Here is a 27,402-nt window from a genome sequence, read left to right as displayed (position 1 = left end):
TTTCACCGGGAAAATGTAGCTTTTTCTCCAGAGCTCTCAAAGTTTGGTTCCACAGGTGTGTTCAGAAAGCGAGACTTCAAAAAAGCTCTGACCCTTGACTGTTTTTTTTCCTCTTTGTGTCCTCTCTGATCCACAATATTAAGTTTGATTCAGAACATTTTAATGGGGACAGTTTTTAATTTTTTTGATAGTAGGCTGATAAACTGTTATAACTGTGGAGAAAAACTTTCTCAATACACAATATTCGGAGTGGGTCATAAATTTTATGTTGAAATAAAAGAAATTTTGACTTTTTTCTCCTGATGGTTACTCCTGATTTGTTTGTATAATGCCAAACTTCTACTCTCTTTATTCCTGCTAAGACTTTTCTAAAACCAAGGAAAGACTGACTATTTCCAGTCAAGCTTATACTACAGAATGAATGGGAAATTAGATCTGCACAAATATGTTAACCCCTTCCAAAGCATTAGGTTTACAAAACGTTGATTTTATGACTTTATTTGTTCTTTATCCTTTGAAAGTAATGGGGGAAGACATCAGACTCATGAGCATTTTGAAATAAAATGTTAGGCCTGTAGACCACATACTGGTGAGATATTAAACATACTTTTAAAATTTCTTCTGCAGTACTTACAAAGTGAAGAGAAATCACACAGCTGACCACACTGCAGCTACTTAATGCTGCTATAAATAGATCATAATAAGCATGTGGTGTATGTGATTGTCTGTGCTGATAAATGAAAGGGTGTGAATTTTTCAGCATCAGTGGAAAGACGGGAAAAAGAAAAAAACCTTCCTGATTGCAGCTGCAAATGGTAGCAATTTTTCCTTCCTGAATTAATGAATGTAATTCATGTAACGCATATTACATCATTCAACAGCAAAATTCTCACATTCAGTTCACAGACAAAAAGTATTTTAATTAAGAATATCAATGACTAATGACAATCCACTTCCAGAAAAAGCAAAGAAAGACACTTCTTTGGCCATGTAGAAGGAGCTGGGATGCAAATATATTTTATCAGAGTAATAAATTCACTTTCCTAAAACTCTTTACCAAAAGAACATCCTTAAAGACATGTTCTGGTTTATTTGTCTGTTTCTAACCTTCCTTTATGTGCAGTATTTGACTGCAAACCTGCATTTTACAGTCTCTAGTGATTGAATCACTTCATCTTCTATAAACATCACAAGTTCAAAGAGCTTTCAGCATCATGAACTTCAACACAACATACAAACTAAAATAATTCATTGTCTAGAGACCATAACAAATTTTAATGTGCATTTACAGAGTAAACGGAGGGCTGAAGGGGGTCAAACCAGTCAAAGTGAAAATATGCATTACAAAATCCACACATTACTGAATTACAAACTAAAAAGTGATGTTTTGTCAAAAAAGAAAATAAAGCTGTTTCTTGGTGGCACGACATATAGATAATATTAAAAACTGCTTGCATGAGGACCAAAGTATGTCTACTCTGAAGTTATATCACACAGACTGTAAGCAATTTACAGAATTTAAGTAGTTTTGCATATACAGGAATTGCAAAATTAGAGAAAACACACTGAAATATAGAACGCACGCACAAAAAAAAAAGGATGTATATATATAAACCTCCACACAGTTATCAGGGGTTGGCCTAAGTTGGTACTTGCCACCATTGAACAAGAAGCAAACAGAAAGACAGGAAAAAAACCTCACAGAGAAAAAGAATAATATATTAAAAAGAAAAAAGCAAAAAAAAAATCTCAAAAGAAAAATATCCTCATATGTTTTTCAGAAACAACATCCCCTAGTCTGCTGAGCTGCTTTGTAGAATATATTTTCTCCTCCCTATTCCTCATGCAAAAAAAAGGGAAAAAAAAGAGAAAAAAAAAGGGCTTTTTCATGAAGTTTGTGTTATTTTATTTATGTTAAATCATTATGGTTTGTTTCATTATTTGGCCTCTTTTTGCTTCCAGGCTGGAACGGTTCTTTCAGCGTAGGAAACCAAATGTCATCCATGGTTAATTCTGTAATAGTGAGGACTCGCAGGCCAACCCCTGAGAAGTCAAGGATGAGGCTTCTCCTTGCCGAAAGAAAAGGAAACTAGGTCTTGCTGTTACAAAACGTTTGATTACATCACACCAGTTCTCTTCAAATAAAATATCAGTGATACGCCAAAGAAAATAAAATATATCAAGAAAACATGTGGTATCCTCTTCTTTTTTATAATATTTATTTTATTTTATTTTATTTATTTATTTAGTAATTTTGTTTGTACTTCCTGAAGAAGGTGCTCCTTGTGTAGAGATTTAGAGTACATTGGGTGCAGAGTGGTGGTTGGAGGTTAGGGTCAACTTTGCTGTCCGCTCCGTGGATTTTACAGGCGATTTGCTCTTTGCTTTAAGAAGAGAAAGTGATATTGGAAAAAGTCAGCACTTTTAGATTAAAGCAAAGCACCCTTCACAAAGCCACAAACAAGAAGCAGGACAGAAAGTCCATGGCTTGTAGCTATCCTCGCACCTGCGGAAGAAGTTATAAGATATTCGCTCATCTTGCAGATTTCCAATGCTCCTTATAAGGCTGTTTTAAACATATACATTTATTTATTTAATTAGCTCGCCAGGTTGGCTCTGGTGCCCATGAATGTCTTGGCATGCACTGCAAATAACAACACATACAAAGTATTTCAGTCCCAGGGAGGTTTTTTTGTTTTGCTTTGCTTTTTTTCTTGTCTGTCTTTTTAAACAATATTACCCAGTGAAACCATAAAACAAGAGGAACAAAGCCAAACACTTTCCACCTCAAAGTGTTCTTTACAAAATCATTTCCAGCATCACATCATTGACTGCTAAAAAAATAAAGTCATCTGGTGGCTAAAAAGTGTTTTCTTGTAAACTGGAAGACATACAGGCAAATGGCTGTGCTATTTACAAGGGGGAAACAGAATGTGAAAAGGTTTGGACTATTTATTTTTGAGAATTTGTATTTTCCCAAACTTTGTTTTCTTTTTAAAAAGCTATTAAAACAATAGTCCAAATAATTATTTCTAAACCCATGACTTCATATTTAGTATGCTAGCAGAATAAAACCATTTGGGGCTAGACTAATTAAACTGAAATGTTCACACACCAAGGACATGAGTATTTAGATGTCTTACATGCCAAGTCTCAGTGCTTGATAACTCCCTGTATCATCTAGAATTACATTCAGAATTTGAAACTAAGTATTTGAGGTCAAAACTGTAAATGTAATTTGGTAGCAGTATAAGTAGAGGTTCAGATTATAACAGGTTGATGCATGATTAATAAAGTTTATATCTGTGTTGTATATTTGAAAAGTATAAATATTATCAATGGTTAGAGCCATAACAAGGTAACAATGGTGTTATAAGCAGTCCATGATAATGCTGAACTTGTAATAAATGTTTTTTTTTTTTTTAAATCTATTAATCATGCATAAGATATTTTTGTAAAGAACTTAATATTAAACTGAATGACGGATTTCATTGCAGCCCCTAAAAGCACATTTTTCTTATCATAAAGAATAGACACAATGAAAGCAAAAAAGAACTCCAGGCAAGTGCTAGTTTTTTAAAATTTTCAGATGTAACACCATTCTCTGTATCTGCCAACTATAAATGCAGGAAGAAGTACTTCTGTTCCTGTCTTTAGTAATTTTTTTCCCTCTTGAAATGGGGATTAAACTAAATCTCAGATTCTAGATAAACATTGCTTACTGTGGTAAATATGTGGTGTGAGATGTTACATATATAGTGGCTGCCATAAAACACTCTTAGTCCTCTGTCACATACACAAAACTGTCTAGGCAATAGTGATATTTCAATTATACATGTGTGAACTGAGTTGCTAAACAAATATTAACTTTTACATGAAAACTTGTCTCAAAGACATTACTAACATCTTTCCAAGAGAAGTCCAAGGGAACTCTGAGCTTAGTTTCTACTGAAAGAAGACAGGAGTGGGAAGCCTACTTTTCTCTTGCCCATCCGATAATGTTACTTGTACTACACTGCTGTATGTTGGGGTGCTTCTCAGGACACTTGTTCAGTATTGCAAACAAGCAAACACACAAGCAAATTTGCTGCAACTTTTTCCTGTGGATTGTTCTCACACATATAGTATTTACAGCCTTGAACCCGAGTTCAATTTCTGGTTTTGGTTTTACTGTAGCATGACTTTGTTTTCTCTCTGTGTAAAATTTGTCATTGAACAGATTTTTATGAAGGCTTTTCCTTCCCTAATGAGGTTAGCAAAACAGTTAAAATCTTTGTTAGTGTTAGATCATTTCCTGTTGTATTGAATTATTTTCACTTGTTTTATTCCATTTAAAAGGTTTTCTTTTTGATTGAACCAAGGAAATATGTCTCACTACAACTCTAATGAAGTCTTTGGAGATATATTTTATCTGCACAAAATATCTATAATGCAACTTGGAAGAATCTCATTAATGTATTTTAAAAGAGTTTTTACAACAATTAATGATGTTACAATTTGAGAATTTTAAAGCTGCAATGTGCAGAAGAGAAAAAAGTATGACATAAAATAAGTTTAACTTAAAATATGTCACAGTGGAAAAAGCAGCACCGTATTTGCAGACCAAATATTCTCTGATTTTTGTTTCCATTTTGCTTTTTTCAATAAGAAAATCTGCAGATTCCCAAATTAGGGGGTAATATATAATGCATAAGCAGAACCTTTGTATTTATCATGTTCAGTTTCTGCATAAATCATGACTTCCCTTCAATTCACTTCACATGTTCTACATGCATGTTCTTCTCTAAACAGCAAGATAGTTTATCTTGCAGGGCATCTAGGTTAGAGTACATGCAGTTACTGCAAGGTAAAGCAATTCTGAACACATCAGAAAAAATTAGGGGAAATAACAACTAAAACAATTTCAGTTTCTATGTAAAGAGGCTATCAGGATTTTAGGAAAAAACTGTAGAGACAGTGTCCTCTGCAAGGTTCTGGGAACTGGTTAGTAAATCTTAATCTGGTATAATAGTTTCCAAAATGCTGTCTAATCAAAACAGATAAATTTTTGGTAATATATCAGCCCACATACAATTGACTTGGAATATACAGTGACATATATGGCTATTAGGTGTGCTCTCATCTTTTCAGGGATGCTTTATGAAATGAAATTGAAGTTTAAGTATGCTCAGGGCTCATATTTCTTTTTGAGACATGTGAAAAAGAACTGCATTTTTTCTTTCATGAACCCTAGTATTTGTTTAGATTTTGGGAGAGTGAAAGCTACAAAGATAGAATAAGAAAATAGCAAAATTGAAAGCAGCATTTTCAGATTTTTTTTCCTATTTCTGTTCTTTCATTTTGGTCATATTTTATTATTTTGATTTTCATCTTGAAAAAAAATAAGAGACAAAAACTATTCATAAATTTCTATTTTGACTTAGAATCTGGAAGTCATAGGGTGCATAAATCAGAGACTGAATTCCACCATATCCAAATTCAGACTTTCCATACAGATGTGTTTTTAGTATACCATTATGACTAGGACTTGAATAATGTCACCTGAACTGTGAGCAAAGCAATATAGGTTAAAACCTGTCTATCTGGCTGTGGATTTCCTAAATCGATTACTTATTATCCCACCATTTCAAGCATTATTTTCTAATTAACATAATGAGAGCTAAAAGAAATTTTATTGTAGGTCAACAACACTGGGTAAATCTGGACTGCAATTATGTAATCCTCAAAGACAGTCACTCAAAAGAAGAACTGTAGTGTAATGTATGCTTATATTATTTCTACATTATTAGTTAAACTCCTCTTGATGTGTGGGTCAGACATTCTCACAGTTTCACCTGTCAGACACTGGGAACCAGTTAAATTTTTCTGTTGTCATATAACTCCCCATTAGTAGTCTTTCATTTCCTGCTACTAACAAACATCCAAAAGGGCAAATGTCCCTGAAATACTTAGCCTTATCCTGTAAACAAATGCTGTATTGCCAAAGGCATGTGATGATAAGTTTTTGTGCAACAGCATGAAAGATTTGTTCATGCCATTAAAGTGTTTGAAACTGTGTTTTATTCAAATTTATGGTTTACTTAAATGTTAGGAACACAAAGAAAAAAATACTGATAAATAAATATGACCCTAGTGTTTAAAATTAAAAAAAAAAAAGTCTCTCCCAAATGCTTGTATTTCGTGTCTCACAGTGTATGGGCCCCACAGCTGAACATCAATTATGTTCTGTTAATGAAATTACTTATAGAGCATCTAAGTATAAAATAAAGCCATCAGAAGTTATAAATTCTTAGTAAAATGCAACTGGTCAAAAAGGTAGTTACACATTGCATGCCTGAATGATTATGATCCCTTGCCTTCACTAAGATATTGACAAAATTTGTGTCTGATACATGGGATTTGGGAATGCAAGCAGGGATGGTTGAATAACTTTGCCCGTTTATTTTTCACAGCTGGATGAAACACTGAACTGTAAACTAAGCAGCTGCCTCAGGAAATAAAATTTTAGCATCTTCTGTTTCTAAGAGTACCTTACATGGTAAACCACTCTGGGTCTCAAACAGTTTATACCTGCCAGAATTGAAGTTTAGCAAGTTTGGCATTCCTTGTGCTTTCTAAGGTTTAGGATTTCTCTGGGATGTAATAGCTTCCAGCATTCTGAGCCTCAGTACCTGTCAGTGCCTCTGAAAACTGTCTCCTTACAGTTATGTGTACAATGCACAGTGTATTCTCATACAAATAACAGAATGAATATGAAAATTCAACAGCATTTCTTTAGTATTTTACTAGACATATAAGTTTATTTAGGGTATCCTTGATTTTCTTTTAGGTAGTAACCCACTGATCACAGGAAAGACTAATACCTTAATAGAGTCCTGGTTTTGTTCTGACCAGTACGGGTCAAATACAGCCAGTCACACAAAAGTTCATCCCAGATTCTCTGTATGTATTAAATTAGGCCAAAATATCAATACATATTTCAGAGACATATATTTAGGCTGTGCTGGATATGAGTTAATTTGGTTTTTCTACTGATTTCTGAAATCACAGAGGTGTTGAAACCTTAGAAGTTTCATTTTTCAGGAATTTGTGCTGAGGTTTTCCATCTTTAAGTGCCTGGTCTGCTGGTTTGTAACACTTAGCTTTGCTTTATACTATTAGATTTGAAATATTCTTCTTGTCAGCCCCAGCTGAACCCCAGCTGAACCCATATGAAATCATAATTTTGCACTATTTCCATATAAAGTAAGTAAAAGTTCACATGATACCTGGCCTAATTTTACTGGGGACATAAATTAACCATAAGATTACGTGGAGGATATTTGCAGTTTTTATGTCCATAAAATAGGTAAAACCAAGTATGGCTGATTTTATTTGAAGTTTTATTTGAATATGTCTCACACAGCTTTTCAATAAATAGATTCTTCCCCTCTGGCCTACCAACTGCTATCATTCTTATTCCTCTGAATTGCATAAATCACAATTGTGTTATCTCTTTTATACTGATGGGGTAAATATACCCACATTCAGGAAGAAATTTTCTTACCCACAAATGTAAGGTCCCCCTTTCCCTCTTTGGTGGAATAACTTGTCAAGTGTGTTTTAGGGCTCAGTCATCTGTGTTTGATTTTGGGGAACTGAATGACTGAATGAAGATGAGCAGTAGGTATCATTCATTTTCAATGAAGATCCTTTTGCCTAGGCTTTCACTCCATCTTTCTCCATTGGCTGTACAGTAATCAGCTTAAAATAGTGTGATTTCACATCCCATACTGCAGAGGGCAAATGAATTTATCTTACACACCAGAAGAAATTTAGAACAGGTTAAGTACTGAATTTCCCTGAAGTCTACCTAGACTTTGCATTCAGCATGTAGCTCTGTTCATCTGATGTCTGTTACTTTTCTCTTAGTGATGCCCAGAAGAGCAGATGAGAAAGAGAGATGGAATTCTAGATGGATGGCTAATCCTTAGCTTTTACTAGGTAAGGCACCCAGAGGTGTTCAATCTTGTCATGGGGCAAAAAAAGTCACAACTTTCCAACCATGAATAGAGGAGAGAATTCTTCCAGAAATATGAGCCATAATAACTTCCAGAGCTCTTTCTGGGTTAAGGCAGGTCACAGCCTTTACCCTGCTGCTAGCTATACCTCAAGCCATGTTCTAATACAAACTTGAGATGGAAATACTTGGAAGATAAAAAACTAGAGGAGACTTCAAGTACTGGTAGCACGTAGGAAAAATGATACTTGGCTTCAGGCAGTGGTCCAGAACAAGCCATATTAAAACCATGAGGACAACAGATAGCAGTATGAAAGGAGAAAGGAAGAAGAGTGGGACTTTGAACGACCTCTGCATTTGCACAATGCCAAGATGGACAGAGGTAGAATTAAGGGTATACTGGTGTGAGCAAACCTGGGATTTTACATTCAGATCACTCTCTACATCATTCCTGACATTAACTCCTACCTAGAGAAACATTTAATTCTTGTCATTTTTGTCTTTCTACTAGAACATATCTGAGACTCATCATTCCATGTTTAATTCTTTAAAAAGTGCTCTTGTTCATATCTCATTCTTTAACCTCATGAGTAGAGCCAGGCTTCCTAATTGGGCCATCATGCACTCTGAAGAAGCTAAGATAATCTCTAATGTCATTCTCAAAGATGAAAATGAGATCATCAAAATGATTCAACCCTGTCATCTTTTTCCCTTGAACAGACAGGAGGGAGGTGAGAGATCCTTAAACATATAATTAAAATGGGCAGTTCATCTACATTTATAGATGTTTGTAGTTTTCTGATGAAAATAGCCAAAACTGAGTGTTGAGTTTGAACACAGCTTTTCAGAAAGATTAACTAGATAGCATACTTGACTTAGCCCATTTCTCAAACTTCCCTGACTTTCTCAGGAGGATGACAGTCTGGCTACCTGGGACTCCCAGTCACAAATGTCCAATCATCAGCCATTTGTAGCAGATATCCTAATTCTCTTCCTTTCTTTAGCTGGTGTTTGAACTTGCAAAGTTTTAAAATCTCTTCACATGTATAAGTAATGCATTGACTTCAGCTGTTTCTATTTCAGTGAGAGAGTGCTTATTGGAAAAATGGTTGCTAAAAGAGGTGTTTGCACATAGTCTATGAAATTTCAGTGTTCGCTATTTAAATAAAACTTGTGTGAGAAGCAGTCCAGGAAGCAGTGCCTATTGCAGTAGTTCAGAGCTGAGGGTGCAAGCTCAAGCAAATGCAGTCAATAATTGGTACTGTTTCAGAACAACTGGAAGCAGGTTTTTTAACTGCTCTTATCACTACTGGGCACCTTTCTCTCTCATCCTTCTCTTTCACCCTATCTCTCAAAACCATGGATATAACATATCTTAGACTTTTTTTAAGGCATGACAGAAAAAATATAAACTGGTGCATTTGTATTTATCTGTATGAAATGGCTGTTCTAAAGCAGAAGAATGCAGTTTGTTCTGACTCTCCTGTGGTAACTCATCTTCATCCTATGCTTTCATATGGTTATACCCTATACTGAATGAAGGTGGAATTTAGGCTGTTAACAAAAATGATTCAATTGACTCTTTTTTTAGTAACTGGCTTGTGCTGTTGTAATTAAGCATGATTCCAATACAAATTGCACAGCACTTTTGTAATGTATCTATAAATGTGTGCATATTTGATATATGCTACATTTAAATAACCTGTAATGGAGCAATTTTTGAAAGATACCATGAAGTAAGAGCAGGAGTTTTATTTGAAGAAGAGGAGAATTGCACTTGTCTTTTTTTCCCCTTTCCTTTTTGCATCTCATTAATTCTTTCATCTATTGTAAAGAAAATTTAGGTGGGTGATACTTAATATTACACTATCTTCTTCAACAGCACTGTCATGATAAATATATACAAAGAGGGTTATTAGAACACAGACAGAATGAAAATTATCATTTTTTGTAAATATTTCAATATGTGACATGCAATCCCTTTTCTCGTTTGTCACACCTGACACTTAGGCTCATGTTTGACATACAGTCAACCTGGTCTCCTTCTGTTTATATCATTTATATAAGACCTATTTTCATGGAATTCAGCTAAGTTTCCACTGGATGAGTGTGCTTTCTTCTGATTCCTAGATGGTAAGAGTTTTGAGGCAGGGACCATTCCTCTGATCCTTTGTTTGCCTGGTGGATAGTGCAGTTGTTATAGAGACTAGAACAATGCCTCTGACTAACAGAAGGTGCCTCTGTCTAAGAGCTATGACTCACAAGTTCTTAATGGGTTTAGCTGGAGCAGTTTAAATGATCCTGCCTCCATCTCTCTGCCTCCCCCTCTTATGGAAATTAAACCCCCAATAGTAGGAGTGATACAAGCAAACCCATGCTATCTCTTCATCTATCTCAATTTAAGAGCTCTGTTTTAGTTTATCAGCTGTCATCAATGCCTTTATGACAGTATAGAGGCATGACACTGTAAACTGGGAAAGCTGAGCAGCAGACATCTATTTCCTCCTGCCATCCAGATTTGGGGCAATAACTTCTGATTGGAGAAAGACAAATACTTTTAGTGGCAGCATTTTAAACTGCAAGAGCTAAATCAGTGTTCACAATCCAAAGACTTCACCCTTGTTATTTCTGTGCTGCAAATAAAAAACCAATATGGTATCACCCCTACAATCACAGCACACTAGTTTGAAAATGGTGGATTTTAAGAATGAAGCTCTAAGTATTTGTGCCAAATACATCTGAGATGTGGGATCAGTCATTACCATGAAATATCATTAATCAATATTCAAAGCCTCTTCAGGTAAAAGAGGGTCACTGAATAGTAGATATTGAATGTGTGGTAATACTTCAGGAAAGTATAAAATAGGTAGCTGATCTGTTATTTTGGCAGTCTTTCAGACAGGCACAAACCTATGTAGTCATATTTTCTAATATTATAATTCTACTAAAGGGCCTTGCACACTCTGAATTTATAGCTCCCTGTGAGACCTACAGCTAGTTCCTGGCTTTATGACTGATTTATTGTTCCTCCTTGACAAAACATCTTGCCTTTTCAACTCTTTCTTTCAGTGTCACAGAATGAACTGGAGATTGATACACCATCTTCTGCAGTCTTCTTGAGGTCATTTTTATAATCCTTATAGCCCTGTGGCTGTGATTTGGTGGCCAAAATCCTCAGTCAGTGCCACAGGAAACAAGAGCAGCAGAGGTAATAACAGCAGTAGAAATAGGAACTGCAGCAGAAGTAGCATCCAGATTTATTCTTTGTGGTTTTGTTGGTTGATGAACATACAGATTGAATGTTTGAAGCACTGCAAATGCAGCTGTGCAACTAACTTTCACATTTTTATTCACAGAAAATTAGGCAGTTTTTTTCCAAGATAGTAGCATTCATGAGTAGGTGGGGGAACAAACTTTTCAGTGAGGCGGATCTGACTAGAACACCCACACACAGACAGGATAACAATTTGCACTGCCAAAAAGTACAGTGGCAACTTCCTTATGATAGGGTAAAACAGAGTTTGAAGCAGTTTTCTCAAGGCAGGCAGCAAGATCATTAGTTGCTCTTCAAATACCATCCAGCTTTATCATCAACAAAGAAGGATTAATTGATTATTACTGTAAAGATAGTAACAGTTTCTGGAATATCTTTGAAGCTTTTGAATTGTCTAATCAAATATAAAATCCATCTCCAGAAAATAAGAAGATACTGAAATTGTTGAGCTTTCTAGCTAGTCTAGGCTAAGGTTTCAAAGAGAAACACTAGAAAAAAGTTGATCAGAGTTAAAGAAGAACCCCATAGAAAAAAATGGACCAACAAAACCCACCATCAAGAATGCCCTTTCCCCTGAATCTGTGAGCTGAAAAGAGCAGTTTTCAGGTGTTTTCCTTCCCTTCCTTCAGTTCCCAGAAACCTTCACTGTCCTAAAGTTCTTCAGGTGGCACAAGCAGGGCAAAGCTTCAATTCTTCTTATAATTCACTCTCACATTATGAGTAGAAGAGAATTCCTCTTCATCCTCATCCTTTAGCCAATTTTTTTGCTATTTTAGATGAATTACATCCTTTAGACTTCAGCGGAGTTGTATCCGTTCCAGCCAGAAGATAATTGCACCCATTCTTTTTCATTTTTTGTGATGCAAAGGATTTTCATAATGAAGCAGGGCACCATAGATGGGAAACTTTCTGCTTCTCATCAGAAAAAAGTGAAAATATCCTCTGCTTTGCTGTATATCTGTCAAGTAACAAATGGGTTGTATTCTGAGGCAAGGAAATCCCATCAGTTATTTCAAGAGCAGACCCTGTCACACATGCTGCAATCTCTGATGACCAGAATTCACAGAATTCACGGAATTCACAGAATTCACAGATGCAAGTGCAATCTGTCTGATTGTGAAGCAATGGAAAGCAATTTGAGTGAGCTGACAAACAAATCATACACATCTTTTCCCCACCCTTTTTTTTTTTTTCTCTTCTTCCTTTATTTTCTTCTCTTTGTTTACTGAATGTGTGTCCCACCTGCAATCTTTCTAGTGGTTATTTACCAAAGAAATTTGTATCAGGCATGTAGAACAGAACTACTGTGATTCTGCTACTCAGGGAACTCTTGAGTGGTCTCCTACCAGATCTTTGCATGTGAATTTTGTTCTAAAGGTGAGGTTAGTCTGAAAGGTTTACTTTTAAGCAGCTAAAAGAAAGGAAGACATATGATTAAGTGCATATGTAGCAAAGACAGACAGTGAAACACACCAGTAATGTTACAAAAAGAATAGGAAAGATCTCGGTTCACATGTCCATTATATAAATTACAATGTAAATGGGTAAAGGGCAAAATTATTTTCTTAGACTTTGTACATTTAGTTTCAGCTGTGTCTGTTCTCACTGTTTCTTGACTAGCTTCATAAGAGACAAATAATTAATGCAGCATCCAAACACCATCATTTTTATAGAAATATGAGTTTCAGTGAAGCTGTTCTGGGTCTAGGTGAACTAAGCACTAGGAACAGGAGTTTAAGTACTCATATGCATTTTGTTCTATCAATAAATATGCACATACAAGAAATTAAGATCTGCGGTTTTTAAAAGAAACGTAAGGCATTAGTGAGTTGATTCTGCACTGGAAATCCTGGCCTTAAAAAACAAAAGGGTGGGGGGTTAGCTGCTGTAAAGACCTTGCTTTGTCAATGAATTTATTTGGAACATATTGACACTTCTCAGAAGATGTTTACAGTATCAAGGTCAGGAACTAACTAGTTATTAGGGCTACATCAACTAACATGGTTTGAATTGATTACATTATTTTGAGAAGCTAAAAAAGTAGAGCAGCATCTTTTCATGAAGAGGGAATAAAAGTGTCAATTTCAAGTAAAGGCAGAGATTGCAATTTTTGCAAGTATTCCTGAGAACAGCAGAATAAGGTTCAGAACAAGAAGAACAAAATGGTCGCTTGGCTTTTGCTTTCAAGAAGTCCAAAGGAAACAGAAACCTGACTTATTGCTATGCCACAATCAAAGTAATGGTTGGTGCCTCCCGACATTATGGGTACTCAGTTTCTAAAACAGCAACTATGAAAGCCAAAGATTCTCTTAGTGAAGAAAGCACTAATGGTGGCTGTCACCTTAGTGGAGGCTAGAGCAGACATTTTGTTCAATTGCTTTAAGAGGAGATGGAACATAAATTAAAAAGAATTTAAAAACCCAACACAGAAGCTGGTTTATATCCTAAAAGATTCCAAACTGGACATAAAATTTGTGTTTAAAATAGGTTGATGGTAAAAGATTCCTAGATTCTCTAGATAAAAATGGAGACAGGGGTAATGTCCTCAGTTTATCAGTATCAACAGACTGAAGAAAAAAGTTTTCATCCTCTTTTTTTGCATTCATGCCTGGTGATCAGCTTCTCAGTGTGATTTATGATGCCAAGAATCCAGGTTATTGGGCCCACATAAGTACCACCTTCACCTTCGAGCTCCTTTTCAAGTCACTCTCTGGAACTCTGCCATCATCATAGGAATTTCTGGCATGTATATTGCTTAATAGATGGATCTGTTACTTCATGAAAGAATGAAAAGTTGCTAGAAATGTGCAGAGTCTGTATATAAGCAGTGAGAAAATTGACCTAATTGTCACTTCTTCATTTGTAATTCTCTGAGACTGATCTTCTTGAGTCTGAAAAGCAACTAATGGCTTTGAGTGCTTTAACAGAGCATTGGCAGAACAGGAGGAGTTTGGGGGATATAGTCATTCTCAGTGCAACAAATGCTTCAGCTGGTTTTGTTGCTATAAATGTTGAGTGATTTGAATGCAGACAGTAGAGTTTAGATTTGTATCCATGAAACAATGACATTTGCTGCAGCTTGGAGATTATTTGGCTTCCTTTCACCTGAATTCATTTTTGTTCTTGGACCCCATTTAATTGAAGCATTCCTTAGAATTACAAAGCTTTGTCATAACTCTGTGCTTTTACCTTTGGACTAGAGTTGTTATGAATTATGCAGGAAAAAAAAATGTCTGTCACTCCACCTACATAGGACATTTTCAGGATATATGCAGATTACTCTGTCAAATTACTTAGATTCCCTTTAAGCTGTGATGGGTTACCTCATTTGCTGCAGCCCATAATTATGAAATGAAAGGGTCAAGCTGTGTTGGCTTTGACTTCTGCTGTCCTGACTTTTTTGACTTTGGGGTAGTCATTTAGTGCTTCTTAGTACATTTTATGAAGATTCTCTGTGGGAGATGTTCTCATTAGCTATTTCTTCCTATATTGAATCTCCATTTTGCTTACAGTAATACATTTTTTTTTTTTTTTACACTCACATAATATTTTTCAGAGCAGTGCAAAATAGTAAATGGACCTCATAGCCCTTTAATTTTTCAGCCATGGCTATATAACTCCCTGATAGTTATCACAGATATTAGTACTTTTGAGCAAAGTAGGAGAATAGCAGAAATATCTATTCAGCTGGGAAGTGCTGATGTTTTAGAACGGTAGTGACTGTAAACTGCTTTTATAGAGCTACACAGTAAATATCTATTGTCAAGAAATAAAAGAAATTCTGCAGTGTACTCCAGGATAGAAGGAGCCAAGTAGAATGCTATCTACCTTTTAAAAATAAAATCTGGGTAAAAATATTTATATAATCAGAATCCATTTTTCATATATTAGTAGCTGAGTTCTTCAGCAGTAGCTGAATACAGATTTCCCAATAATTTCACAGTGTCATGTTTCCCGTTGTTGTAGATGTATTTCACAATAATCTGTGAGCATGGCAGTAAAGATCACCAACAACCACATACCAGCTCTCTAATACTAGAGAATATTTAATACAATTACCTATGGTTAATAGTACTTTTCTCTTCAAGCAGCATTGCTGCAGTCAATGTTTTACTCAACATGAACAAACATCACAACCTGTACCTCCTTCAAGTAAAAATAGTACTTAATCATGATACATTTGTATTCAAACACGTTTCTATGTTCTAGGCTGGTTGGATACATTGCTTACATATAATGTAATCACACAGCAGTCTTGTGCATGCATAAATATGGCTAGCACGTTGTTAAAGAGGGGAAGACTTTCTCATTTGATAAAGTAAGGAGGATGTGTTGATTCTGTGTCATAAAAAGGTACACTATTAATGTCTGTGACACCTCATTTCTGCTTTCTTTGAGGTCTCAGAACCAACATCTCCCCTCCCTCAGCTGATATTGCTCCTCTAAGTTAGGTAAAGCTAAAACTCCCCACTTGTCCTCCTGTGAATATTTCTATTACTGTAGAACAACTGTAAAATGGAATGAAAATCTGAATCTCACTATAGCTGGAAGAGTCAGGCCAACATATTCTCAAGTAAAGAAAGAAAATCTTGGATCTCAACAGCTTAACTGATGTTTAAAATATCTGATATGTTTAAAATAACTGATGTCAAAAATATCACCAATAATTCCTGTAGCAAGTAACCATTAAATTGAAATTAAGCATTAAGTGTGATTCCTGGTATACTTTTATTTCTTCACTAGATAAGCTACACCTCTGATGAATGCAGCATTTGTCTGTGCTTTGTCATAAAAAAATGAACTAATAAACTAACCTACATTTTATCTGTTCAATTTATAATTATTCAGGATTGGGATTGTCTGTACTTGATCTGAATTAATCTTTGCTCAAGTAAAAAATTAAAGATTCATTTTTCTTTTTTTTCTTTTTTTTTTTTTTTTAACAGGGACCTTTCTCTGTAATAACCTACAAGCTCTCAAGTAACAAATACCCAGTAATCATCAGTCAAGACATTGCTTGGACTAAAGACATAAACAATACTATAAAGTCAATTATATATCCAAAATGATTTAGTGGATTAGCTGTTTTGTGCACACTTTGGCCGCAATGCAGTATAGTCTGTTGCTACATATTTCATAAACCTCTGACTATTTTAATAAATTTCACATAGGATGGAAAAAACCACAGAATTTTCACTTTATGAAAAAATCTGCTGCTTTGAAATGTATGAGTCCAATGGAAAATAAGAAGTATATGCATTTATCTGAAAGGAAAGCCATGGTGGAATGGTGGTTTTAAATCAAGTGAAATATTTCTTTTCTTCTAACAGCTTAGACATTTTTCGGAAGAGCTTAAAAATGAAAGTGGCTCAATTTCAGGGAAAAAAAACTGAATGTAACTTTTACATAAATATTAAAAAGTGTATACAGAAGGCAAAATAATGATAGTAGATGCACCAACATTTTAACAGCAATAAGAATTTTTTTATGGATAATCATATTGTTCCAATCAGTAAGGAAATGTATTTTCCTTATAAAAAAGTCTTTCTAACCTTCTTGCCTATTTCACAATAGGTGTGCTATGATAAACTTGTTGTAGTCACAGTTTTTGATTTAATAACACACTAGCAGAAAAATGATGCATCAAAGCTAATTAGCTTCCCTTACTTATTTTAAGGTGGTTGTGATTTTGTGCCTTACATTGGCCCTTGGTGTAAATAGAAGTAACTCAGAAACCCTTAAACTTGCACAGTTTGTTTTTCAGAGGATATTTAATCATTTAAAACATCTCAAATTTTTATCCTGTCCATCCTCTTTTGCCATCATATAGAACTGCACCTCCTGTATATTTGTGTACCTTTCCATAACTGTGAATTTTACAGTATCAATGGAGAAGATGAAGACTGATATTGATTATAGGTTATGTATACAGTGCTGAACAAAATCCCCCCCAATAAAATGCATAGAATTTTAATTTCTACATGACAGACAATGGAGGCATTGCCATTTTAACCCTTGATTCAAAGCCAATGATCAAGCACCTGAAGATGATAAACACACATTCTCTGACACACCCATGGTCTTTCTAAAGCCTACACAAGAGAGAAACTATCTGGTGTGTCTAAGGTCTGCTAAGATTTAGAAGTCAAGGTCCTTATGAAAATAGAATTGACAGTAAAAGTAGATTAATTTTAACAAATGTTGAAGATATGAGTTAGGTGACTGGTGCAAAATAACTTGGGAAGGACCACATCTGGATGATGTTTTATTTAATTTATCATGCACAGACATCTTAAAATGAGATGAGTCATTCACTGACATGCCCCTGTCTCTTCACACACACTACAGGGAAAGCTAAGCTTTGATTTGAGAGCTAGCCTTACGTGGGTAAAACCAGCAGAGATAAAATCCACATACAGAAGTTTAAGGATTTTTGCTTCTTCTGCTCAAAAATTTATTCTTCAGATTTTAGGAAGTAAAGAGATAGCACGAAGAAGAGAACCAGAGAGAAGGAGGAATAAATGAGCATCACACTCTTCCTAGTCACAATTCCTGGTTACCTTGTTGATTTAGCCTCCTTTTACATGCTGGTAAGCAATCAAATGAAAGCTCAAAATGCTTTACCATACCTGATTGTGGACTTTGTTTGGGGATTTTGGCTGCTGCTTCGGGGCTGGAGGTGGTACGCACACGCTGATTGGCAGAATTGTGGATGCTACTTGGGACAGCTGCTGAGATGTTTTTACGAGGTTTCATGTCTTGCAACCACATTGGGGAGGCCTCAAAGGCTTGCATTCGCCGGGAGTGGCTGTTAGCATTGACTTTGAGAAATGCCTGGGCCTTGTATTCCTGAAGGTCTCCATAGTTGGCATCGGTCACCCTGCACTCATACAAGCCTTCATCCTTTTTCCTCACTTTTGAAATCTGCAGCTTGTGGGAGATATCATTCCCTTGTACTTTCACTGTCTGCAAATTTTCCAGGGAAAAAAAAGAACAAAGGAAAGAACGTTGTCATGAATTCTTCTTCCTTTGGGAAAACTCTATGGACACAGAACCCAATTACTCAATGGTGTGATTGTGCTTACTGCAGGGAAGTTACATCAAGGATGAATATGGCTAATTGTATCTATGAGGATGCCTGACGTCTTGTTTCCAAATCTGCTTAGATGGTTTGCTCTGAAATCTAATTAGCCTCAGACAAAAAACCAAACTACCATGTGCATTCCAATTAATTGCTTAAGATCATGAACATTCTTAATGAGCTTTCTTATGTAAACCTAGTATCTGTGCACTTTATTGGTTAAACCTTTCCAGTTAGTGGGCTTTACTGAATAATTCAGTTTCTGAACTACTGCATTAACAATTTTGCTGGAGATGTTTGCCAAGATTTAAACTATGTTAATAACTATTTATTAGATTAACTGGTACTATTCATTACATTGAAACTGTATATTTTACATTCAGTTTGTCTCCTTCAAGTGTGTCTAAACTCTTGGTATCTTTTTGTGTTAATGGTAACAAGACGTGCTGTGTCAGGTTGTTTGTTTTGTCTTGCTTATCTGTGTACTTAATAGAAACACATATTTAGAATCGTTTTAAGAGCTGTCAGCTAAAATAAGGCTCCTGATTTATTTTTAATTATTTTTAATGTCTGAGGGCAACATAATATATTTTTATTTTATATAATTAAAATACACGAGTAAATTATACATTCAGAAATGTGTGATAGGTATTAAGAAGTACTGGGAAAAGTTAACATAGATTCCTTTCTGTATGTTCATCACTTTAGAGAATTTATATTTAATTAATTTTCTATTACTTTCTCTCTGAATTAATATCTGTTGCCTCACAGGAAGCCAGTTAAAAGGTATTCAGTGGGATATAAATCTTCAGCTTTGAAGAACTTCTGAACCTGGTTTACTTCCAAAGTTACATAAACATGGATGCAAAGGTTGCTTTTGTGTCATCAATGACAGCCAATAAGGAGACATCAAGATGATGAATACATGGTGGATCACAAAAATAGAGAACTGTTAGATTGAAGCTAGACACGTTAGTGGGGATTGTACGACGTTACTTCTGATAGCTTGGCCTGCTGTAGTCACCAGTGTTGGCAAGGCACCTCTTCTGCCTTCTTGATAAATTGAAGAGCAATACTTGGGAATATGTCATTGCTTTAAGATACTGGATGGACTTAATAGCCTGCTGTGTTGTACCCAGCTCTGAATTTATACTTGGCAAACTGAGTTGAAAGCATGGATTACATACTTACAGGCATAATGTATGCAACATTAATTGCACAGAAAGTGCTGGATAGTTATTTAAATCAAATTCAATAATAATAATAGATCTCTACTGAACAATTCATGTTCAGCAAAAGGATTAAAGAAGATTCATATGAACAGAAAGAGGATTCATAGATCATATTGTGCCTTCATTTGCTCCTATGCAAAAGCCACAAAGTTAACACTGTTGCAGAGCCCTGGTGAAAAACAGAATTTGTTTTGACTTTTGCATTTGAAATTTAGAAATTGTTGCAGTCAGCACAGATGCATGTTTTCAGTTTGAGCTGGTTTATCATTTACAACAGATAGAAATGGTGTATTTCAGCACACATTTAGCATTTTTGAATATATTTCCTAAATGCTCTTGAAAGTTTTCTCTTCCTGATGATAATTTACAGTAGTACTAATGGAGCTGTGTATGCTTTAAAAAAAAAAGGCTACGTTTGTAAAAAGTAGATTTATACATCTACATAACGTTGACTTTTTAAATTACAAATATAAAATAAGTGTTTTATGCAAGCTTACAGGAACACTATAAATACCCCATAATCTATTATTACTATACATAATGAAAGAGATTTGTAACTTCAAAAATGAGACAAGCTTTACAACCTATATTGTGTCTCAGTTCTTATGGATTACTACAGGGATTCCAAAGGAGCCAGTATTGATAAGGAATTAATTATCTGCTAGCCCTATGTCTAGTGGAATAGTATCCAAGGACCACATGTGAGCCTCATTTTTAAGATAGTCTACAAATGCAACTGAAAATATGGTCCATGACACAAACAGTTTCTAGTCGATGGTGAGAAGTATCACAGAAAACATAAATACGGCCAGAATATGTATTGTATTGAACACAGCGTATATGAGTTCTCATTCATAAATGCCCTTCAGCTATACTTAGCTGCACTTTGACCTGATGCAATTACTTGGTTTGTTATTTGTAGGCATCAAAAAGCAGCAGAGTAAAGGATTTGTCAGAAATCATTCCCCTTTATTTGTTGCTGGTTTTAAGCTTTGCTGATACTTAAAGCCGTGTCTGCAGCTAAAAATCACTTCCAAAGCGATTGTGCCAGGCAAAGGGAAAACCCCTCTGGGCTCAAAGGGAATATTCATGCTGCAGTATCTGCTAAGTATCTGTGTCTTTCCACTGCAGTGAGCACCACACCATCATCCCACCACCAGACATTTCTTGGGATTCTGAGGGAGGAGGGTCTGAGCTTTCTGAGGTCAGAAGCAGCCTTCTGGCTGTCCCTGACTCAGGACATGGGGCTGCTGTGGAAGGCATCCTTTCCCTGCAGGGAACAACTGGAGGGGGAATGGAGCAATGCTGCTTATAATTCTGTTAAGATCCTGGTTTAATCTCCAAGCAGCAGATTGGTAACTCCGATGTCAGAATCTCCCTTTTGTAAAACAGAGTCTCAGCGGCCAGGATTTGAGATTACTCCCAATGGGGAGGTTTTGTCCAAAGCCTTTCTGAGCTTTTCTTCTGCCTGCGGGTATGGACCTGAGACAACACCCATTTAAGCAGTTGCACACATCGCTAAAGGAAAGTGCAGCTTCATGGACAAAATTCAGCCTTAAAATCAACTTTGGAGTGCTAAGGTAGACTCAGCAGTTACCCAGAGTAACTGAACACACGAAATACAAGGATGGGTGCAGACTGAATTCTTCACAGGATACAAACAGGGTGTGCCAATGGTCTTTGCCTCGGCCACGCCGGTCGATGCCTCCATGTCCAGGGGTGTGGGGGGCTGCGTGTGGCAAGGCTGTCCTGACTCCCTCTGACAGGGGTGTCAAAGAAGTAGTAACAGATTTATAGAATCAACTATTTAGGTTGGAAAAGACCTCTAAGATCCCCGAGTCCAACCACTGAGCTGCGGGATGCCAGCTTCCCGCAGTCTGCCGTGCGGGTGGGGAGAGGATGAGGGGCAGGAACGGACTCGGCGATCCGAGGCTGGGTGGGCCCTGACGGGGGAAGGAACCCCAGGCCGGCGGGGGCTGCCCGCGCCCTGCGGCGACACTTACGCTGATCTTCGTGCCATCGCTGTCCAGGTCCCGCTCGGGCAGGAGCTCCACCTGCAGGGAAAGGAGCGCCGCCGTGGGTCTCTGCCCCGCGCCCCACTCCGCGCCCCCTCCCGCCCCGCCGCCGAGCCCGTGGAGCGGCGCGCCGCGCCTGCCACCTGCGGGCCGCGCCGGGGACAGCCGGGAACAGCCGGGGACAGCCGGGAACAGCCGGGGACAGCCGGGAACAGCCAGGAACAGCCAGCAAGGGCGCCCGAGGGGCACGGACCAGCGGACCCGCACCAGCGGACCCGCCACCCTCCCGCCTCTCTTGGGCGTCTCTTGGGAGCGGCTGAATGCCGAGCCCGGTGAAGAGGTGACTGCGGCCACAGGAAGGAGCGTCCCCGGATGGCAGTGTGAGTGGCCCCTCCTGACCCGCTCAGAAGGATGTAATCACGCTGTTGACTGATTTTGGTTTTTTACTTCTTTAGGGGCATTGGTTCCCCCCTGCCTCCCCCGCCCACTCCAAGCGTGTGCCCTCCTGTGGCAGCTGCGTACGGAGTTAGGACTGCCAACTCGACTGAGCTAGCTGGAAATTGGGAGGCACGTGTAGGATCTTGCCTCTTGGGAAATACAAAATTCCCACAAGGAGCAATCTTTGAACAGCTGCTTTCCAAGGGAAAATGAAGTAGGGAAAAATAATAATAATAAAAAGAAAAGTGTGGGGAGGAATAGACTTTGGAAAACCGTTGTGGTTTTATGAACAGCCCTAGCTGCATCATGGAAGTGACAGCACCAAAGGCACCAACCCCTGAGATGGGCATTTTCCTCTGCAGGTTCCTGTTCTGTTATTTCATAGTCAAAATTAAGTTCCTGGGGAGGTACAGAACCTCTCTCAGCTCCTTTCCTCTGGTCTCCCCTTCTCTCCTTCTCCCCTTTCCTCTCCATCCTTTCTGTAGCATTCTCCAGATGGTTTTAGGACCCAATGGCAGAGGATCAGTACCTGAGTGCCTGTCACCTCAGCTCCAGCCTCTTGGTCCTCAGCCGCCCGCAGAAACCACCACTGGATCTCAAGGTACACCGAAGTAGAGCCACTTTGGAAAGCACAGGACATCTCCACGTTCTGCCCTTCAGTGGCCGTGACATTTCGGGGAAACTCTGTGAATTTTGCTGTAAAACAAATGCATAACATATTGGGATCTCCTGCTACCTACTGATCGTTTATGGTCTGCTTCTTGTGTTGCCTTTTTTATTCTTTCCTCTCCCCCACCCCCTTCTTAAATTCTGTTTTCTTTTCTTATTCCCCCTCTTTTCAATTTTTTTTTCTCCCCGAGTTTCCCACACATTATCTCCCCTGGGTATTCTCACACCCAGGTATGTTTTTCCTCCCTTATGCACAAATCCACGCTCTTTACACTCTCAGTTCTGCTCATGGGAAATGCTATAGATCCCCCTGCTTGCTCCCATGAGCTAGTGAAGTTTCACATAATTAGGTCCGAATACCCTTGGGCAGAATGCAGTATTTCACCAGACTCACTGAGGGATTTTGTACAAGACCAATTTAGGAGAGGAAAAAAATCGGACTGATTTATTGTAGTATGTAGGGCTGAGCTGTATTCCTGTAAATTGTTAAACGTTGCACAGCCAGCCGAAGCAGCTGTTGGCACAGGCACCTCTGGGCACTCTTCTGAGTGAGTGTTACAATCACTTGTCAAATGTCCTTTTCAAAGGCTTTACCTGAGTTCCTTACTCAGATTCTCAGAACCTCTTCTTGCATAATCAGACCAAAAATCAATTCACCTTCTGTTTCTCAGTCCCAGAAGACACTTTCTAGAACCAACCTTCATATTTGTATCTCAGTCCTTCAACTAACAGGATCTACCCATTTCAGTTTACCACTGCTAGGTATAAAAGCTTATGCTGATAGGCATAGTCCAAGACATCAGTAATTCTTTCAGTCTTTACTTCCTTCTCATCCTTTCTTATAACTTGAAAATTGTGCAACGTAATGAATCATGATAGTCAAGTGAGGGGGACTGCAGACAAACAATCTAATAAATAAATGCCATGTTTCAAGAAGAGGAAAATATGGAAAGACTCTGCAATGTCGCTTTCTGTTATGAATTGTTAGAGATTGACTAGAGCATATTATTATGTGAAGGAAATGTGATGAGAAAGAAATATTGCTTATTGTCTCCTCCCCTCTTCCCCTCTGTTTATCCAGTCTTCCTAGCCAGCCTGGAATTGTTGGGATAATTTGGTAAGCAGTGTTACTTCTCTTTCCCCTTACATTTGTGCCTGGCAACAAATACTTTCAAAGCTGCTAGCTTTATATTCCACGGTGCCCCTTTTTCTGACCCCCACCCCCACCAGCCAGCGATTGCTAGTCACCGAGTTAAACTGGCAAAAGGACCGTGCATTTTTGTGTGTGTTCGGGGCTAGTAAGTTTGTTTTGTTTTTTGTTTTTTTTTTTTTTGGTTTGTTCCACCTCTGCCCTCCTGGTCAGTACGCGTGAGCGGCGTGGGGACACGGAGGGGAATAGTGCCGGCATTCCCCCCGGTGGCACCGCCAAGCGCAGAGCCGCGGGGAGCTGCGGGAAGGGGAGGGCGAACAGGGAGCAGCGGGCAGGGGGCGGTGGGAGGGGGCAGCCGGCGCAGGACCAGGATGGGCAGCGGCGCGGGGGTGGCCCGGCGCGATCTGTCCGTGGTGCTGACGGCGGCGCCGCAGCCGCGGGGTCCCAAACAGCCGGCTCCTGCAGCGCCGGGGCTGCTTGAAATGCAAGGCGCGCCTTTCGGCGGAGAGGGAGGGAGGAAGGCGGCGGGGGTGGGGGGAGGTATTCAAAGAAGTCGATTTTGGTTTTTTCTCCCCCCCCCTTTTTTTTTTTTTTTTTGGTGGAGGGAGAGTGGTAGAAATGCACATAGTCATGAAATAGGAATGAAGGTCTGACTGAAGACTGCAGGATAATGAGAGGAAGGGGAACGCAGCACGGAAGGAGACTGCAATATTTTAAGAGAAGCAGTAGGTTTAGCCAGCCGGTACTTGGTCTGAATGCAATAATTATGCATGCACAGGTAGGTGCTTATTGTATGCAAACATGCCTATATAACAACATGCACAACCCAAACACATGCATGTCCATTCCCCAGCACCCCTTCACTCTTCTGCAAGGTGCCTGTTATTCCCCTCTTTGCATTCAAGTAAAGCAAGCCTGTTATATTTCTACTTTGGGGAAACTTCTCACTTCTTTTCCTATTTACAGACAATTTTGTCTGTACAAACCAAGTGTAAACCTGATGCTCGGTGTCCTCATCTCTCACACATTTTGGTTGTTTTCCTTCTTCTCCCCTTTTTTCCTTTCCTGCCCCCCCTCCCCACCCCAATTCTGTACTCAGTCTGTTTTAGCATAGCAAACCACACACTCGTATTTGACAATAAGTGATCTTACCTTGGGTAGAAAGTCCTTGTTGAATATACATAACTGAAAAGAAAATGAATCCAATATAAGCTAGAAAGATCCCCATCATTCCAAGATGAAGAAGTCACATCAGGGTAAAAAAAAAAAAAAAAAGCCAAAGGTGCCCTCAAAAGAGAAAGAACTGATATATAAGTGTATGTATGTATTTCAAATATATGAACAAAAAGAAATTTGCAATGTTACAAAAAGGCTCTGTATTGTAGCCCTAGCTGCGACACTGGCAGCATTCTGCTGCTCAGTGGAGTCTTTTTCTTTGAGAAGAGCGAGTATTGCAATACAGTGTGGTTCAGATGAGCTGTCTCAGGCGCTGTGTTGCTTGAAGTCCAGATACAGACTAAAAAAAAACACAAACCGTTGAAAAGTGGGTATCAGCTGCCTTCTGTGCCTTTTTTCAGCTACCTGGCAGCTTCGTCCAACGTCAGCTCTTGCTGCTTAGGATGGCGTGATGACTGCCCTCCCTACTCACTGATCCAGCTTGGGAAGAGAGGAGTAGGGGAAAGAAAAGGAGGGGGGGAGGGGGGAAGAAGAGAAGTCTACTGTGCTTGTATTGCTTCAACTTTTCCTTCTAATGGCTGCAATAATGCCTTTAACCCTTCCCTCTCCCTCCCCATACTCTACACCCTCTACCTGTTCTAACTTCTACTGGTTCTGATGCTGGGGTAAATCTGCAGGGTTTTTGGTGTGCTTTTTTGTTTTGGGGTTTTTTTTTGTTTCTTTGGGTATTTTGGGGATTTTTTTTTTTTTTTTTTTTTTTTTTTTTTGAATAGTGTACAGCTTATGACAGAGCAAGGAGCTTTTATTGCATCGATGTAATCTTCAATCTTACATCCCAAAACACTCAGTGGTTAAGAGGGCAATGCAGTGGTTTGATTTTTGGTGAGTTAAGCTGTTTCTGTTTTCTCCTTTTTCTTTCCCTCTTACAGGGTCTGAGGGGAAAATAGTTACTCAGTAATCAGTAATCCTGTCGCACTTGCTATTGCCTGCTCCAAATAACTATGCTTCTAGCATCTTACATTAAAATTACTTCATTTTGTCATCAAAGACAGATAAAGAGGATGATACTTAGAGTGTGCTTAGGTTATATTATACACGTTTCTACAGAAAAATATTTAGCTAGATAAAAATGGATTTTCATACCTTACAGATTACTCACATTAATATATGTATGTATGTACACCAGAGAAGCTGTTTATAGTATATTAAAGAATGCTTCCTCCTGCAGTGAATGCTTCCTTCCTTGTTCTCTGTTTTCTGCCTATGTATATTAAGAATGTTCAGATAAGAGACTAATCTTGACAGTGTTAGGTATTCAAAATACCCTGAAACACATCTGCACTGAGAGAAGTTCTCTGGCTGAAATCGCCCTGCTGCTTGTAGTAGGAAGCCATCTAGAAAGTGCTTGTTGCACTAAGCAGTCACCAAATACCTTCTGAAGGCTGAGACAAAGACTAAATAGAAACTGAAAAGAGCACCTGATAGTCACTCAGCCTGCCAAACAGCTGAACTTAACTGCTAATCACAAACTAAAAAAAGCAACAAGCCGGTAGCAAATTAAGAGTATTTTATCTGCACAGGCAGTACGTTTTTCTGGAACAGGACAGGTTCTGTCATTCTTGGCAATGGGAGTGCAGCAGTTGCACAATGGTACAAGATGCAACTTTCACCTTACTCACTGCACTAGCCAAATTATTGCATGCATACAAGACATCTGACATAGCTGCAGAGATCTCTTTCACAGAACTGATAATATCTGACTGGAGAACAATCTTTTTTCTACCATTTTAGCTTTCTTTTTTTTTTTTTTTCATAATTGCATGAGTTCCCATTTTTATTTATGAAAAGAAGGGAGCCATTTCTCTATGGCAATAGCCTATTCCAGTCATGTCATAACTTAAGCTTAGCAAAAATTCTGAGTGAAAAATTAATACAATAAATCAAATATAATTTAAATTATTAAAATGATCCCCCAAATGGGAAAACATTTGTGTTTCTTGAAAGATTTCCTATTAGTACAGAGTTTTAATTACTTAAAGGAGGTCATGATGGATATACTCAAAACCAAAGAAAGCCTGTTAAACAAAAGAAAAACACCAGTCTTTTAAGGTGGTAGACATAAATTATCTGAAATAGCCAAGGTTTGTTGGTGATTCAATGATTACACACACACTCTAGAGGTCTTTACAGGTTCAGATGGTGAATGTTTCAATAATTTCTATAAAAGAAATCAGTTCCTTTTCAGATGGGTAGCCAAAATCCTAAGTCACTCCTGAAAATGAAGGCTGATTATAGGATTCACTTCAAACCCATGTACGTCATCAGTAATCAGTTGAAATTACAAATTAGAGACATTTTATCAGCAGCC

General features: G+C 38.0%; 1 protein-coding gene across 2 annotated transcripts; it reads right to left on the bottom strand.

Moving 5' to 3' along the window:
* Positions 1-1,933: 1,933 nt before the first annotated feature.
* On the bottom strand, positions 1,934-25,089 carry VSTM2A (V-set and transmembrane domain containing 2A). 2 transcript variants are annotated; one of them, XM_069005911.1, is made up of 5 exons: positions 25,011-25,089; positions 22,569-22,735; positions 21,590-21,640; positions 17,903-18,239; positions 1,934-2,384 (listed from the first exon to the last, which is right to left on the bottom strand). In XM_069005911.1, exons 1-5 carry the CDS (start codon positions 25,087-25,089, stop codon positions 2,296-2,298), a joined length of 723 nt encoding a protein of 240 aa, XP_068862012.1. In that variant the 3' UTR covers positions 1,934-2,295. The 2 variants fall into 2 exon arrangements, with proteins under 2 accessions (XP_068862012.1, XP_068862014.1); XM_069005913.1 differs by lacking the exon at positions 1,934-2,384 and adding an exon at positions 2,430-2,506.
* Positions 25,090-27,402: the final 2,313 nt, after the last annotated feature.

Source organism: Aphelocoma coerulescens, chromosome 2, assembly GCF_041296385.1.
Source record: "Aphelocoma coerulescens isolate FSJ_1873_10779 chromosome 2, UR_Acoe_1.0, whole genome shotgun sequence".
Taxonomy (NCBI): domain Eukaryota; kingdom Metazoa; phylum Chordata; class Aves; order Passeriformes; family Corvidae; genus Aphelocoma; species Aphelocoma coerulescens.
Note: the sequence above shows the minus strand (reverse complement) of the source record. Positions and strands in the feature narration are given on the sequence as shown.